Raw genomic sequence first — 13,918 nt, 5'->3', positions numbered from 1 at the left:
CCACTGACCTTCAAAAATGTTACATGCATAGCATTAAATAATTTATTTAAATGTATTATATACACCTCTCACTCATTGGTAACAGATGGTCTGATCTACTGGGATCACCTAGATTACAGAGAATGAAAAGAGAAAATATGTAATGAACAGCAGTTCTCTACAATCAGAAGGGAACTAATTAATATTAATAACATTCATATCTGTCAAAATGGTTCAGGTTATGATACTTCCAGAAAGGCACTAAGTGACAACAACAACTTTGTAGACAAAGGAAACACAACTTGTAATATTTCTGTTCAATATTATGAGTCTGGACTACTTACTCTAAAGGCAAGAACAGAGCTTGAACCAGAAATGTGGTCGAGACCAATGTTATGAAGGGTCAGGTTCAGCACCATGGACAGCTCCAGCACCAATCACTGCTGTTCAACTGTCAGATTGAGCCTCATGGGTTTAGAATCAAAACAATCAAACCTGGAAATGACGATGTTCTCAAATGTCTTGTTTTCTTGATTCACTTTTAATGATTTCTTTGTTATGTGGAGCAAATAAATTAAGAAAATATTCACACTGAAGAAGCTAAAACAATCAGAAATCTTGTTTTAATAACGAAGAAATCTTCAAACTGATTATCAGTAGTTGACGATTAATTTAGTAATTAATTAATCGAGTAATTGTTTCAGCTCTAACCAGAATGTAGAGACTCTTTAACCTAAATTATATATTTAATGCTAAAATATATTTATTTGTTGTCCATTATTTTCAAAATTACTGTTTTACAAAAAAACTAAGAATAGTAAAGCACATTATTATTATTTATTGATTGGGATGGCAAATTATTATATTTACTTGCATTACTGAACAGAAAGATTAGTTTTAGTGGTTGAATGTTTTTGAAAGAAACCGAATATCTTAAGTCACAATGGGACAAATAAAAAGCACATCAATAAAAATGAATGTGGACATTTAAATTTAAAGTGACTTAATTATTTTTTTATTATTTCAGTCAGGCTAAATTGGCTTGGATACCAAATGAATGTAAAAAATAAAAACAGTACAACAAAGTACATCATTTTACAAATACTTATAATGGAGGTCTGACATATCAGAATAATCAAATGAATCCAAACATGTCACAGTCATAACAAAAATAGAAAAAGTCAATACAGTACATAAAATGCATCAGGAGCTATATACTTGAAGTGTTGCTATACGATATATAGACTTTACAAAACTGTACTAGAAAATACTCCCAATACCAATGGATTATCAGGTAATATAAAATGTAAAAAAAAAAAAAAGACAAATAAGACAAAAAACATTTTGTGACGCGAGTGTGCGCGTGTGTGAGCGTGCATTCGTACAGATGCAGTCTGCATGCAAGTCTACCTCAGTGTGAGCGATGATACAAACAGCTACAGTCGATGATGTGATGTGGCCGTGACAACGTTACGGACTAACCGTTTTGGAAAATAAAAAAAAGAAGCTACCACAATAACAATCTTGGAGAAATGTTTCAAATTTCCTGTTACTATGTTTGTAGTCTTGACAATATAATCTGATTCTGTTGCGTTAAGGTCCAGCGTGTAACAGGAAGGTTTATTGGCAGAAATATACAAATAAACCAGTGATGGCCTGTGTTTTGAAAGCTTAGAAGCTTACTCTGCAAACAAAGGACATTCTTTCTGGTATGTGAAGGCCACCGTAGTTCACTAGACACTCGGAAAGGGGTTCGTCTCATTTTCCATTATACAGTACCGCCTCACATCACCTCTACATGGTATTCTGTTACTATAGTACCATGAAACTGCCGTTTAAAAACTAGTGACTTGTAAAGCATGTACTGAATCATTAGAATCCGTTAAATTAGAAGATTAGTTCAGTACTTTCAGCACTGCTGTCGCTAAATTCACCAGACTCCACAGTTAAACGGTGAGATTTTAGACATTTCCGTGCTAAATGTTGGAGATTAACGCACATTTTCAGGATTGTTAAGTCTTTTTAACCGATCTATAGTTCGGCATTGTTCGTTTTGATTCTCGTGTCGGACGTCTTGCTCACGACTCTTCCTGTGACGGCACTCTGACGATGCCACGCATAGTATCGCCTCAGTTCAATTGTAACCTCGCCAGAGCAGGTACTAAAAAAGAAAAAGTACCAGGTACTATCGCTAATGGAAAAGCAAAATAACCGTGTCAAGTCACACCATTAGACATCTCTAATTCTTACACGGTGGACATTTAAATAAAGACAATTTAAAGCAACGTCTGATGGAGGAGTTATTCAAAATTACATGAACGTGTCGATCCCTACAGTACATGCGCAGCTGTATAATGATTTTTCTGAAACTACCCGATATATCCAATGACAAAACCTGTGGTAATCACAACTGTAGAATAATGACAACATCATTAGCCAGGATTTTGTGCTAACAGCCTAAGAAGTCAAAAGATGAAGTCTTTCAAAATAAAACTAGAAGGGTTTTAGTGATTCTAAGCTCTGTGGATCACTGATGTGTGTGTTATTATATGATGATGATGATGATGATGATGATGATGATGATGAACCTTGGTACTGACCAGCTCCACTCAGGGAAAACCTCTCAAAAAGATAATCAGTGACTCAAGTCCACGAGAACGAGAACAATAATAATAATAATAACAACAACAATGATGATAATAATAATAGTATTAATTATATTCTTTGACAATACATGTTGTGAAGTTTACTTTTTTCCCCCACATTCAGGGAGTAAAAATAGATAATTTGGCAGAAGAAGAAAAAAAAAAATGGTGTCATCTTGACAGCACACACTGCGTCATGAACAAGATAATTAGCGTGTGATGCTAATCCGTTTGCTCCTCGGAGTTCCCATGGAGACAGCAGTTACTATGGTTACTTCATGCTCTCTGTATCCTCTCTCTGTGTGTGTGTGTGTGTGTGTTGTACTAGTCTGATATGTACATCTGTGTTTTGAGGGCTAGCTGCAGGGACTTTGTAGGCAGAGTGGTAAGTGACGGTTTGATCCCCATCTTGACTGATCTGAGGTCTGTTTTGGTTTCTGAGGCCCCTCCCCCCTCTGAACGCTGTAGATATGAATGCTTCTGAAACTCATCTGTAATCTGACTATCAGCTGCATCTGGACCGAGCGCCGACATCCCAACTGAGATGGGGTCTGACGTCTTCTACTGGGGGGGTGGGCTATTTGCTGAGGGAGGGGGGGTCCCCACTGGCTGATGTGACATCACTCGGGGGTGGAGCTCTGGTTCTGCTGGTATATGGAGGCTTTGTCCTTCAGCAGAGCCAGACAGAGGTGGCAGCTCCAGCTCCCTGTAAAACACACAAAGAAGAGTGAGGGCGAAATGTGGAAGCGGAGGTGGAGGAAAATACATCATTAAGCGTCACAGCGATTCATTTCAGAGAAACATGAGCAGGGTTTTTTGTCTGCAAAACATCACAGCAAACTGTCAACTCATATTCAGGAAGAATAACTGGACGGCCTAACTGTAATTCATACTTCTTCTTCACCTGGGGTTTGTCCTGAATTGTGTTTGATAGCTTTAAAATTAGGAAACATTTTCCATTGTATTATATTTTACACAACTGAGAGATGCATGAATCTGTTAAATATCTGACAATTTGGAAGTGAGATACTCAACATACTCAAATTGTAGCTCTACAGTGTGAAGTGTTTATTTCTACCACGACATCTCTTTACTTGTTTTGGTTCTGGACTCTGGCACCTTGTAAAAGTCATTTTCAACATTTTATTGCGCTTTTTTTTTAATAAAAGGAAGTAATCATCCAGTGAAAGTCTAGGTAACGTGAACATCTGACTAAAGAAGACGAAAGACTTAAAAGGCATTTTATTCTGTACACATCCAAAGATTATCTTGTATTATCTTTGTGGTTGTTGTTAGGACAATTATCAGCATCTGAATAACGCATTTAAAAGTTACTCTGTCCTGTGTAGATTCCTGAGAGCTCTCCAAACACACGAGTGGAGGAATCAGACCTGGGGAGTTTTGTGATGATGAAAACTTTACATGCAGCACAAAGAAACACTGAACGGGATAAAAACACTGTGAACTTACCCTCAGGGGGTTCAGTCATGGGTGGGGATAAACAGTACATATGGTAGCCTCTGTCACAGTCATCACAGAACAGCAGCTGGTCCTGTGAAAACAAGAGATCACAAATTTTCATTTTCATCTCAGCTTCTTAAACGTGAACATTTTCTGGTTTCTTTACTCCATATGATAAAGAAATCATTAAAACTGAATGAGCGAGGGGCCACATGAGTGATGAACAACAGCAGTGAGTTTTTTCCAACAGTGAGAATAAAGTGGTAGACAATGAATAGATAAATGGATGGATATTTATGGTGTTAAAAAGAAAAAGGTGAAAAGACTATCGGGCTTGCAAAGTTCTGCTTTAATCATATTTGTAAACCGACTTGTGAAATATGTGTAAAACAACAAATAACTCAACTTCAGTGATTATTATCATATCATAAAATAAGGACATGTTTGGATCATAAATATAAATGGCTCACGTCGTTCTCTGAGGTGCCACAGACGTTGCAGCATTTGCACTCAATGCACTGCCAGCGATAGGTCTTCACCGCCGCCATCATCACAGGCGTGAACTGCAGACATGTCGGGTGGCCTGTACGAAGGAGAGGGAAGGTGATAAACATCAGGCACATCTATAAATAGGCACCAATAAGCTGTCAAGTGACGTGAAGTGTGAGCACTGGATTAAAAAGTGTGCATCTGCTCTGGATTTGAGGAATTTTATAAGCCAAGAGCCAACTTTTTGTAATTAAAGTATGTAAATTGAGCATAAATAGGAACAAGAACGAAGCTTCAGAAACAATTAAATAGTCAGCAAATTGCAGAGTATTAAACCACCTAATATTATCAGTTTATTTGGCTGATAAACCAGTGAATTTCACTGGCTTCTGCCAGAGTCCATGGATTATGAATTGGAATGGTAAACATTGAGGGTGAGGCTTAGAAAACAGTTGATTTAATAGTGGTAAGAGATGTGACGAGGTCGTACCTGAGCGTCCACAGTCTGAGCACGACACCAGCTCCTCTGACTGGCCAGTCTTCTGGTTTAAGGTGGAATCTCCCAGACAGAAGTCACAGTAATCGTTGGGCAGTGCCAGCCCATTGGGACCCTTCTTAGTAGCTGAGTGGGAGAGTGAGGAAAGATTCAGTGCACTCAAGGACTATCACACAAAACCATTCTGAACGATATTGGTCTTCTTTCACACAAGTAAAGCTGGAAAGTTGGTACCTGATTGTATGGTAAATAGAGTTTATAAATCAAAAGACTTCAAATGTTTGAGTACAAACCTATTTATAACAACAACACCCACTAACCCAGTAACTGGCTGATGATGCAATAAATCAGGACCCAAACTAATGAATGACAAGTCACATTTTGAAGGTTGAATGTGTTTGCTAACACTGTGTCAAATGCACAAAAGAAAACAGCGAGTTGATGGATATGTTCGGGGACAAAAAAAGAGATGGATGATATGCAGGAAAAAAAATACCAGAATCCCAACAATGCATTGAAGAATATTGAGTGTAATCCTCAATTTGGTATTCAAAAACAGTAGGAAAATCAAAAAAATGAAAAGAGTGAGAGGAAAATCAAAAAAATGAGAGAGAGACTTTCCTTGAACAGACGCACACATGCTGCATGACATGCAATCAAACCTCCCTCCTCTCTTTCTTTCTTTCTCTCTCTCTCTCTCTCTCTCTCTCAGCACTAGAGAGGGACTCACTCTTCTGTTCCTCAGGCTGGCGAGGAGTGGGTGGTGCCTCGATCTCCTCGTGGTCCTCGCCCTCCTCCTCCGCCAGGTGAGAGTGCGTATAGTGGTAGCTCAGGCCGGGACGGTTCTTGTAGCGCTTTCCACAGACTGACACACACACACACACACACACACGGTCATACAACAGTGTTAAGCGATTACTACTACTGTCCAAAAAAAAGGCCCACGATGGAACCACAAAAATCATCATCTCAAAATCACCTTTTTGTTATTTATTTCCAAAACTAATTTTCACACATATTTCAAACTCAGAGCTGATGTAAGTCCTCCAGGAAGTTACAGAGCACACACACAAACACAAAATGCAACTCTGGCAACTTTTCCAATTCCTATGTTGTTTAAAATTAGTTCTGGAATACGTCTTTAATAGGTCACACCATGCATGACAGAAGGTAAAAGCCTTTCAAGGCGATGTGCATGACAGGGTTTTAAAAAAGGAAGCTCCTACTCACTGTCACAGGCATAAGGTTTGTCTCTCTCCTCTAGCGCTGCGGCAGCAGCTTCCGTTTTCTTCTTGCCATTCTTATCACTGCGCCCCTGCAGAACACATGCAACAGTTGGCACAGACATTACTCAACAAATGAAACAATCAATTTTTGATTCAACTACTTATTTTCATTAGCTGCACTTAACTCTTTCAGTTAATTGATGAATAACACACCAGTACGGGCTCTTCATAATAGAGCAATTGTAGAGCAGAAGGTGAAGCCATTAAATGTCTTTCAAAAGTAACAGATTAAATACAAAAAAAAGTGACTAATCAAAACCTGAGTCCATTAAATGTTGAAAAATTTCACATTTTCCTGTAAAAACAATAAATGGTGGAATAAAAAGATGCTGAATTGTTAGCGGCGAGAACATTTGTGAATCACACACCTTGGACTTGCTCTTGCCCCGTCTCTTGGGAGTCTCATCCTCAAAGTCTTCATCGTCCAAGTCATCCAAGTAGTCATCGTGATCCAGGACTCGCTACAAAAAGCAGTTATTGTGAAAGGAAAGCCAACAAACTTACAACCACCTAAACCCATTCATATACAATGTGCTTCAGTGTGGTTTCATTTAAATCCAGCCAGCTTTGAGGTCTGACCTTGCGGATGCGTCCAGATGATGTGTGAGTGGCCGCGGACGTAGCAGGAGGCTCCACAGCGGCTGTGTCATCCTCTGGGCCGCGGTTGTCCGCCACGCCGCTCCTCCTGTCGAGAGGCTCCCCTTTCAGCAAGGCCTCCAGACTGCTGCCATCAACAGGCCCCAACGCATCACGCTTCAGACCCAGATCCAAATCTGCGGCAAACACCAAAAACAGTAAGGCATGGCAAAGACATCACAGGAAGACAAAGAAAAAACAAAACTGATCTAAATAAAGCAATAAATAGGGTTGGGTATCTTTTCTTTTTTTTTGCCAGAACAGTGCTAAATAGATACAGTGCATGCACAAGCACTTTTACAGTCCATCCTTTCTCTTTCTTTGAAAACCTTTTTGTCAGACAGCTACGCACGTGCACACAAACTGGGGTGTTACACCAGCATGACAGCAAAAGCGGTTTCATCAGAAACAAATACCTGTTTTGATCGGTGGGAAAGCCAAACGAGGGTCCTCGGGGGGATGAGAACGCCGTTTCTTCCTCCAGCGGCGGGCTGGGTAGGTGTAGAGCTGCCCTGGAGCTACACCTATAGTCAAGCATAACATCACAAACAGAAAACAACAACATGTGAAGTAATTAGGGCGCTGCAAAATTGAAAATGAAACTTGCGAATGCATCAAATCAGCTGTTACTGGATAATTTGGCAACAAATGCTGTTATGGTAGTCTTAAAAACAAACTTTATATAACGTGCAGTATAAAATTAAGTCAGTGGGTGGCAGTAGAGGTCAATTTACATGATAACAAACGCCCTTGCTGATAAAGGTTAATAAAGCAGCTTCAGTAGTAAATTATGTGTTTTATGTGTCATTTTTGCAAAGTATATCATACATGAAAAGTTGAAAATTATATTCACTTGCTAGTCTGGATTGATTATATACCTGCACTCCGGTGCCTCTTCTCCATCCAGATGTAACAGTTGGACTGAGCTACACCAGTCTGAGAGTCCAGGAAAGGCATGAGGATGCTGCGCTCAGCACAGAGACGAGCGTTGTAACTATGACACTGCTCCATGGCATCTCTGTAATACTGCTCTCCCAGTCTGAAAGGTGTAACACAAGCAGTTTTAGCAAACACAGACCTTCATAAACATGTCAAATGTAACAGTTTAAGTAGTTTTAGAACACTTGCAGTATTCCACTCTATGTAACACTTATTGGTAACTATTGGTTTGTGAGGAAAACAGGAGTGGCTGGTGTTATGTGCCTTCTGGTTTCCACAGGTTACCTTGCAGGTGCACGCCTCCTGTTCACATGCAGGCGTGTGCTTTTCAGTTTGCATCTCATATTTGCCACAGTCACTTAGGCAAAACAAATGAAAAAATTCCTAAGAGGGGACGTCACACGCGCGGATCTACTGAGATATTTAGCCTATGCAGTAACCCAAGTGCTCCTGTGTCAAAGTTAAACAACACCTTTTAACTTCATAGTCAACAAAGACAGAATTTGATGCATGGCTTTCATAGATGTATGCACACATAATGTATGCATGTATGTAATGTATAAAGATAAATCCTAGTGTATAATCCACTCACTGGCCACTTCTTTATGTACACTTGTTCAAGTGCTTGTTAAAGACAAGTAGACATAGTCAAGGCGAGCTGCTGAAGTTCCAACTGACATCAGAATGGGGATGAAAGGTGATTTAAGTGACTTTAAAACTGCTGATGGCGTGAGGCTGTTCTCTACGTAACAATGCTTTGTTGATTCCAGAGGTCAGACAATGGCCAGACTGGTTCAAAATAATAACTTATTAAAAGGCATGTTCTACAATGATGTTGCATCATCATTGTAGAACTTTCTAGCAGTTGCCCAGCGCGTACAGTGTGAAATCAAAGGAATTTGGTCATCAAAGCTTTGATGACAAAATAGATACATAAATTGGTAAAAAACTGGACAGTTGTAAACCGCTGTCGAAGAACACGGTGCCGAGCAGAGAGCACCCGTCATTGGAGAACAGCGCCGGGACCCCCAAAGACGTCACCACAACGAGCGAGCCAAAGCTGAGAGCCAACGGGGCCGTTAAAGGGCAAAAGTTGCCACTACAACGGAGGAGCCGAGGGCAAGAGCTAACGGGGCTGTTAAGGGACGCAAGAAATACTGTAGCCGAGAGTAAGGTGGAGCCGTGTGGACTGCTGGTAAAAAAGACCAACAGCCATTTGAGAGGCCACTAAAGTCAACGCTGAGCCGCTGAAAAGGACCAGCAGCTAGTTGCTGACGCTGCTGAGACGTGTCGTCGTGGGCCGAGAACTCGACATCTCAAGGTGAGAAAGTATCGCCACCACAACACCACACCACACGCGACGTCGCTGGCTGTGGGCGTTTCATCACTCAACACTACTAGCTTTGATCCTTTCAATCAGGCATTACCTTCCTGAAGTGAATTTGAAATTGAGATAGAAGTAAAATTGAACTTTAAGATGACGACTGCTTTGATGACAATATTCCTTTGATTTCACACTGTACGCGCTGGGCAACTGCTAGAAAGTTCTACAATCATCTTAGTTGTTTTTTTTACATTTCTTTGCAAAGCACACTGTGTTACTGTGCGCATTAAACGTGCTTTCACAATGACTAGTGACTTGGATGATCTTGAATTACAACGGTAGGCCTTCCTCACAAATACATGACATAATATTGTCTGCAGTCTCGCGGCAGGTTGTCTCATCAGTAAACTGCTCACACGCTGATCAGTCACTTCGTTTAATATCGGGACGCTCACACGGATGAGCACAGACGGAGGGACGTGGTCGGAACAAAAGGTTGATTGTTAGCGAGCATTTCGTCACAACAAAGCACCCGCCAAGCTCAATGTGTGTGTGCGTGTGTGTGAGTGGGGAGGAAATTAACTGTCTCTTTCATCTGACCAGCAACAGATAGAACATATGGTGCGTATGAGCCTCTTAAAAACACGACGGAGAGTTTAATTAGAGATGGACAGCAGATAAAACACAGCTCCACAACGAGTTCGCTTCATTAACATTGTCCCGCAGCTAACAGGCTAACCTTAGCTCGGTGGACAACGTTATTCTCTTGGGACAGTTATTACGTTCCCGGTTAAGGAGACGACGTTTACTGTGTTCAACATGTCGCAGTAACACAACGGTAAATCGACTGTAACTACGCCGCTGAGAGTTTGGTCGTTTTACTCTTGGAATAAATGTAGGTAAACTTACACTTTCACAACACTGTCGACGGCCGCCGCCATGATTGCTGATTGCGGTTGTGTGAAACGCCACAGCGCATGCGCCAAAACGTCATTGACCGTTACTGCCCCCAGCGGTGACAATACAAAATGCACAGTTACTGCATAGACTTTTTTTTATTCTTTTATGGAAGGCCGTTTCCGCCACATGAAAAAAAAAGAAAGCATACCCAGGCCATAATTATGAGATACTAAGTCATAATGAGATGCCATCTCATTAAAAAATAGATACATGCAATATAGATAGATGCAGCATACTGTCTATAATGTCTATAATATCTAATTTATTGTCTATTATGTACAATATACATTCTACTCTATTTAACTTTTTTATATAGTCTTAGTGTTGATATCTCTTTATATTGTACTTCTCTTGTTAATGCATGTTTATTATTTATTATCCTTATCTTTGCTGTCTTGCTGCTGTAACACTGTAAATTTCCCCACTGCGAGACAAATAATGAACTATCTTATCTTATCTTATACTAAGTCATAATAATGAGACACTAAGTCGTAATAATTAGAGTATCTCATCTCATAATTATGGGAAACTAAGCCATAATGATGAGATACTAAGTCATAATAATGAGATGCTAAGTCAATAATAATGAGATGCTAAGTCAATAACGATGTTCTATCTCATAATAATGACATATCATCATTATGATATACTAATATCTGATAAGTATGAGATGCCAAATCCTAATTTCAAAATAGTGTTGCATTATTATGACGTTTAATATTCAAATCTGACTGCTCTGGCTGCTAAAACCATTTCAAACTGTCTTGTGCATCAATCGTAATATAAGTCATAATGAGACGAATTTGTGTGATGAATGAATGAATGAATGAATGAAGGAATAAATAGGTATTTTTTAAAATAAATGTTTTCATTCCACGTACATTATAGGTGTGCTAAAAAAAAGTAGGAATATAAAAACAGGACTGAACATAAAATATTAACGTGATTAGAGGAACAGACAGTAGAGGGCAGCAATACGCCGTTGTTGCGGCAAGCCTGCCAAACACGGAGAAGAAGAAGAAGAAAGCAGGAAGCACATCAACAACAGTAGAATGGTGGTTTAACAGAGGAAAGTGAAGAATAGTTCCTGTTTGATGAGCTTCCGTGGCACCTTTTTAAGGTAATACTTCACATCTCACATGTTCATGTACCAAACTAAGCGTTTAAACATCGACAGTGTGAGGTAAACTGCACGTTGTTCGTGTGAGTGAGTGAGCAGGTGACACTTAGCTCAGTTAGCTGTAGCTACAAACGAAACTTTACACATAAGATACAATGCTGCAATGTCACTAGAATTGTGTCTAATTCTTTTAAAAATAATTAAGCCAACCTTTTTAATGTGCTGCAGTGTACCTCGTTGTACTGTTTGTGTTTTGAAGAGTAAAAGAGAGTGTTAAAATGTGATGCATCCATTTTTGTCTATCAATGCTATCGACTCCATTTCAATGAGATCACAGATTTGTGAGATTACAGCCTCTTAGATGTGACTCTTTTTCAGCTTTCTTCGCTTTATTTAAAGTGATCTGAATCTCTTTTTTGTGGGCAAACCATATTATGATAATATTTTTGAGGTCAAGGAAACACGGACAGGTATCTTCCACCATTTTCCATTTTATGGAAAAGCACTTTGGTTTTAGCCCTGAATATCAGCATAACATGACAGGCAAGTGCAGCATGAAATGTTCAAGAGCTCCCTCTTCTTCTATGGCAGAGCATACACCAAGAGGTGCAATGCTACCCTCCACAGTCTGAAGTTGGAAAAATTGTTTATTTATCACACATCTAGACATAGTCTCATTCTTCACTCTCATCATTTATTACAGTCCACTCCCAAAGTAACTGGAGGTCATTCTAAAAACATTTAGAGCATAACGGACACTCTAAATTGACAGTATGTGGAGGATAAAGCTGTTGAAAATGAATGTATATAGAGGAGGCTCTTAAATGGCCTCAGAACACATTGATTCACACTTATTTCTAATTTTAACAGCTAATGAGCTCCACTGCAGAAATGAACACTGTAGCCGTGGAGGAGAGTTCAGATGCGGCGGTGGCTTTAGCAGCCGGAGGGGAACCACCTGGCATCTCAAGGCACCCACAGACATCAAATTCAGCTTGGCCTTTGCTGGAGGACGCTGTCAAAATGAAAATGGAAGGAAATGTTTTCTATAGGGAGAAGAACATTCGCTCAGCCATCGGCCGTTACCACCGCGCTCTCCTGATCCTCCGAAGCCTCGACTCCGAAGTTATGACATCATTGAAACAGTTTGGGAACGCGATGCCGGCTCTCACAGCAGAACAGGAGGCTTCACTGAGGAGCACACAAGTGGACTGCTACAACAACTTAGCTGGTAGATAAAACACCACTACTTGTATTGTTGAAAAATCACTATATCAAACATGTTTTAGACACACTCCTGAAAAACTATTATTAGTGTAAAAGCAATTTCCTATCACTAGTATTTTATACAGTACCAACAAATCCCTCTCCACTTTAGCCAATTGCTTTTTTCTGATTGCTTTAAAATATAAAAATGGCAGCCAAGTACAATATTTATACATTTACCTGTATGTACATATCTCTCTCTTCCAGCCTGTCTGTTGCAGAAAGAGAGAGTTGACTATGCACGCGTGCAGGAGTACAGCTTGCGGGTGCTGCATTTGCGACCAGGCAATGTCAAAGCACTGTACAGGGCAGGAGTCGCCTGTTTGGAGATGGGAGACGCACAGACTGCCAAACAGTACCTCGCCCAGGCTTGCAAAGCACAACCGAATGGTAAGAGAAGAGCCAACAAGCCAATTTACAAGGATATGTCGCAAATGTGTCCTTATTCTCTATTGATTCCATTTGTTCTATTAACAGGAGTATGGGGTACTTTTGCATAGAGTGTATGTATATAATGTCACATAATAAAGACACTCGGCTCTTGGTAACGTCACAGCTTGGTGCTATGCTAAAGTATGGGAATGGAAATGATTAGAAAATAAATATATAAACTGATTTTTAATATCAACTGTTTGTCTGTTTGCTCTATATACAGCTGTTCTACTAATTTATTGCATTAATTTTCTGTTCACCTGACCAAGTGCCCCCTCCTACATGTCTGAAAACTGCCTTTACACATTTTCTGACAGATGCTAATGTGAGGAAGCACCTGCAAAGGGCCGAGGAGAAACTGCAGTCGGAGATCCAAAAAGAGAAGGCCTTGTATCGGGGAATGTTTTCCTCCAGAGACCAGGTTAACCAAACCAATGGAGATTAGCCTGCCAGCTCACTGCGCCACACTGAAGCCTCAGCCCGAGAAAGACTGCTTTCAACTGATCACATACACTCAGCACGTCATGAATGTTACGGTGTCTCCTATGCATTTATGAGCTGAACTTGGCAGCGTGTGGTTTGCATGTTATAAAAGGATACTGCAACAGTCAGAGGGGAGGTAAAGATGCTGCTGCTGAAAATAGAGACAGTACAAATGTTAGTTTCCTAGCAACATGGACACAGGACTCACACACTACTCAGATTCCTGATAATGCTTCTGTGATTGCGGTTGTCTGTGGTGTGGAGTATTGATTTCCTGAATTTTCAAGTAAAATATTTTTTTATAAATCATTTCCAAGCAGTGTGGGTGTCTTTTTGAACAAACATACAGCATATGGTAATGTAGGTCGATGTCAGGTTTGAGTTATCTTTTATTATTCTTCA

General features: G+C 40.0%; 2 protein-coding genes across 4 annotated transcripts; one reads left to right on the top strand and one right to left on the bottom strand.

The window, feature by feature from the left end:
• Positions 1 to 2,592: 2,592 nt before the first annotated feature.
• Positions 2,593 to 10,198, bottom strand: dpf2l (D4, zinc and double PHD fingers family 2, like). Its single transcript, XM_083890683.1, has 11 exons — positions 10,165 to 10,198; positions 7,871 to 8,031; positions 7,409 to 7,516; positions 6,936 to 7,129; positions 6,725 to 6,817; positions 6,301 to 6,385; positions 5,801 to 5,935; positions 5,065 to 5,196; positions 4,556 to 4,668; positions 4,095 to 4,176; positions 2,593 to 3,330 (listed from the first exon to the last, which is right to left on the bottom strand). Exons 1-11 carry the CDS (start codon positions 10,194 to 10,196, stop codon positions 3,245 to 3,247), a joined length of 1,221 nt encoding a protein of 406 aa, XP_083746809.1. The 5' UTR covers positions 10,197 to 10,198; the 3' UTR covers positions 2,593 to 3,244.
• ttc9c (tetratricopeptide repeat domain 9C) lies at positions 9,045 to 13,771 on the top strand. Of its 3 annotated transcripts, none has more exons than XM_083890685.1 (4): positions 9,045 to 9,252; positions 12,206 to 12,566; positions 12,809 to 12,991; positions 13,351 to 13,771. In XM_083890685.1, exons 2-4 carry the CDS (start codon positions 12,209 to 12,211, stop codon positions 13,476 to 13,478), a joined length of 669 nt encoding a protein of 222 aa, XP_083746811.1. In that variant the 5' UTR covers positions 9,045 to 9,252; positions 12,206 to 12,208; the 3' UTR covers positions 13,479 to 13,771. The 3 variants fall into 3 exon arrangements, with proteins under 3 accessions (XP_083746811.1, XP_083746810.1, XP_083746812.1); XM_083890684.1 differs by lacking the exon at positions 9,045 to 9,252 and adding an exon at positions 11,230 to 11,335; XM_083890686.1 differs by lacking the exons at positions 9,045 to 9,252; positions 13,351 to 13,771 and adding exons at positions 11,230 to 11,335; positions 13,079 to 13,187.
• The last annotated feature ends 147 nt before the right edge of the window (positions 13,772 to 13,918 follow it).

This window comes from Microchirus variegatus, assembly GCF_963457635.1.
Source record: "Microchirus variegatus genome assembly, chromosome: 6".
NCBI classification, from domain to species: domain Eukaryota; kingdom Metazoa; phylum Chordata; class Actinopteri; order Pleuronectiformes; family Soleidae; genus Microchirus; species Microchirus variegatus.
The sequence above is the reverse complement of the archived record's forward strand: the minus strand, read 5'-3'. Positions and strand labels throughout refer to the sequence as shown.

Bases quoted from the DNA above. Each gene is read 5' to 3' on its own strand.
- dpf2l (XM_083890683.1), bottom strand. From the start codon at position 10,196: ATGGCGGCGGCCGTCGACAGTGTTGTGAAAGT. The intron at 6,818-6,935 runs GTCAGACCTCAA...TGCTTTTTGTAG, and splicing joins CATCTGGACGCATCCGCAAG to CGAGTCCTGGATCACGATGA. The intron at 5,197-5,800 runs GTGAGTCCCTCT...TCTCCCACTCAG, and splicing joins CCAGCCTGAGGAACAGAAGA to CTACTAAGAAGGGTCCCAAT.
- ttc9c (XM_083890685.1), top strand. From the start codon at position 12,209: ATGAGCTCCACTGCAGAAATGAACACTGTAGCCGTGGAGGAGAGTTCA. The intron at 12,567-12,808 runs GTAGATAAAACA...TCTCTCTTCCAG, and splicing joins CTGCTACAACAACTTAGCTG to CCTGTCTGTTGCAGAAAGAG. The intron at 12,992-13,350 runs GTAAGAGAAGAG...ATTTTCTGACAG, and splicing joins TTGCAAAGCACAACCGAATG to ATGCTAATGTGAGGAAGCAC.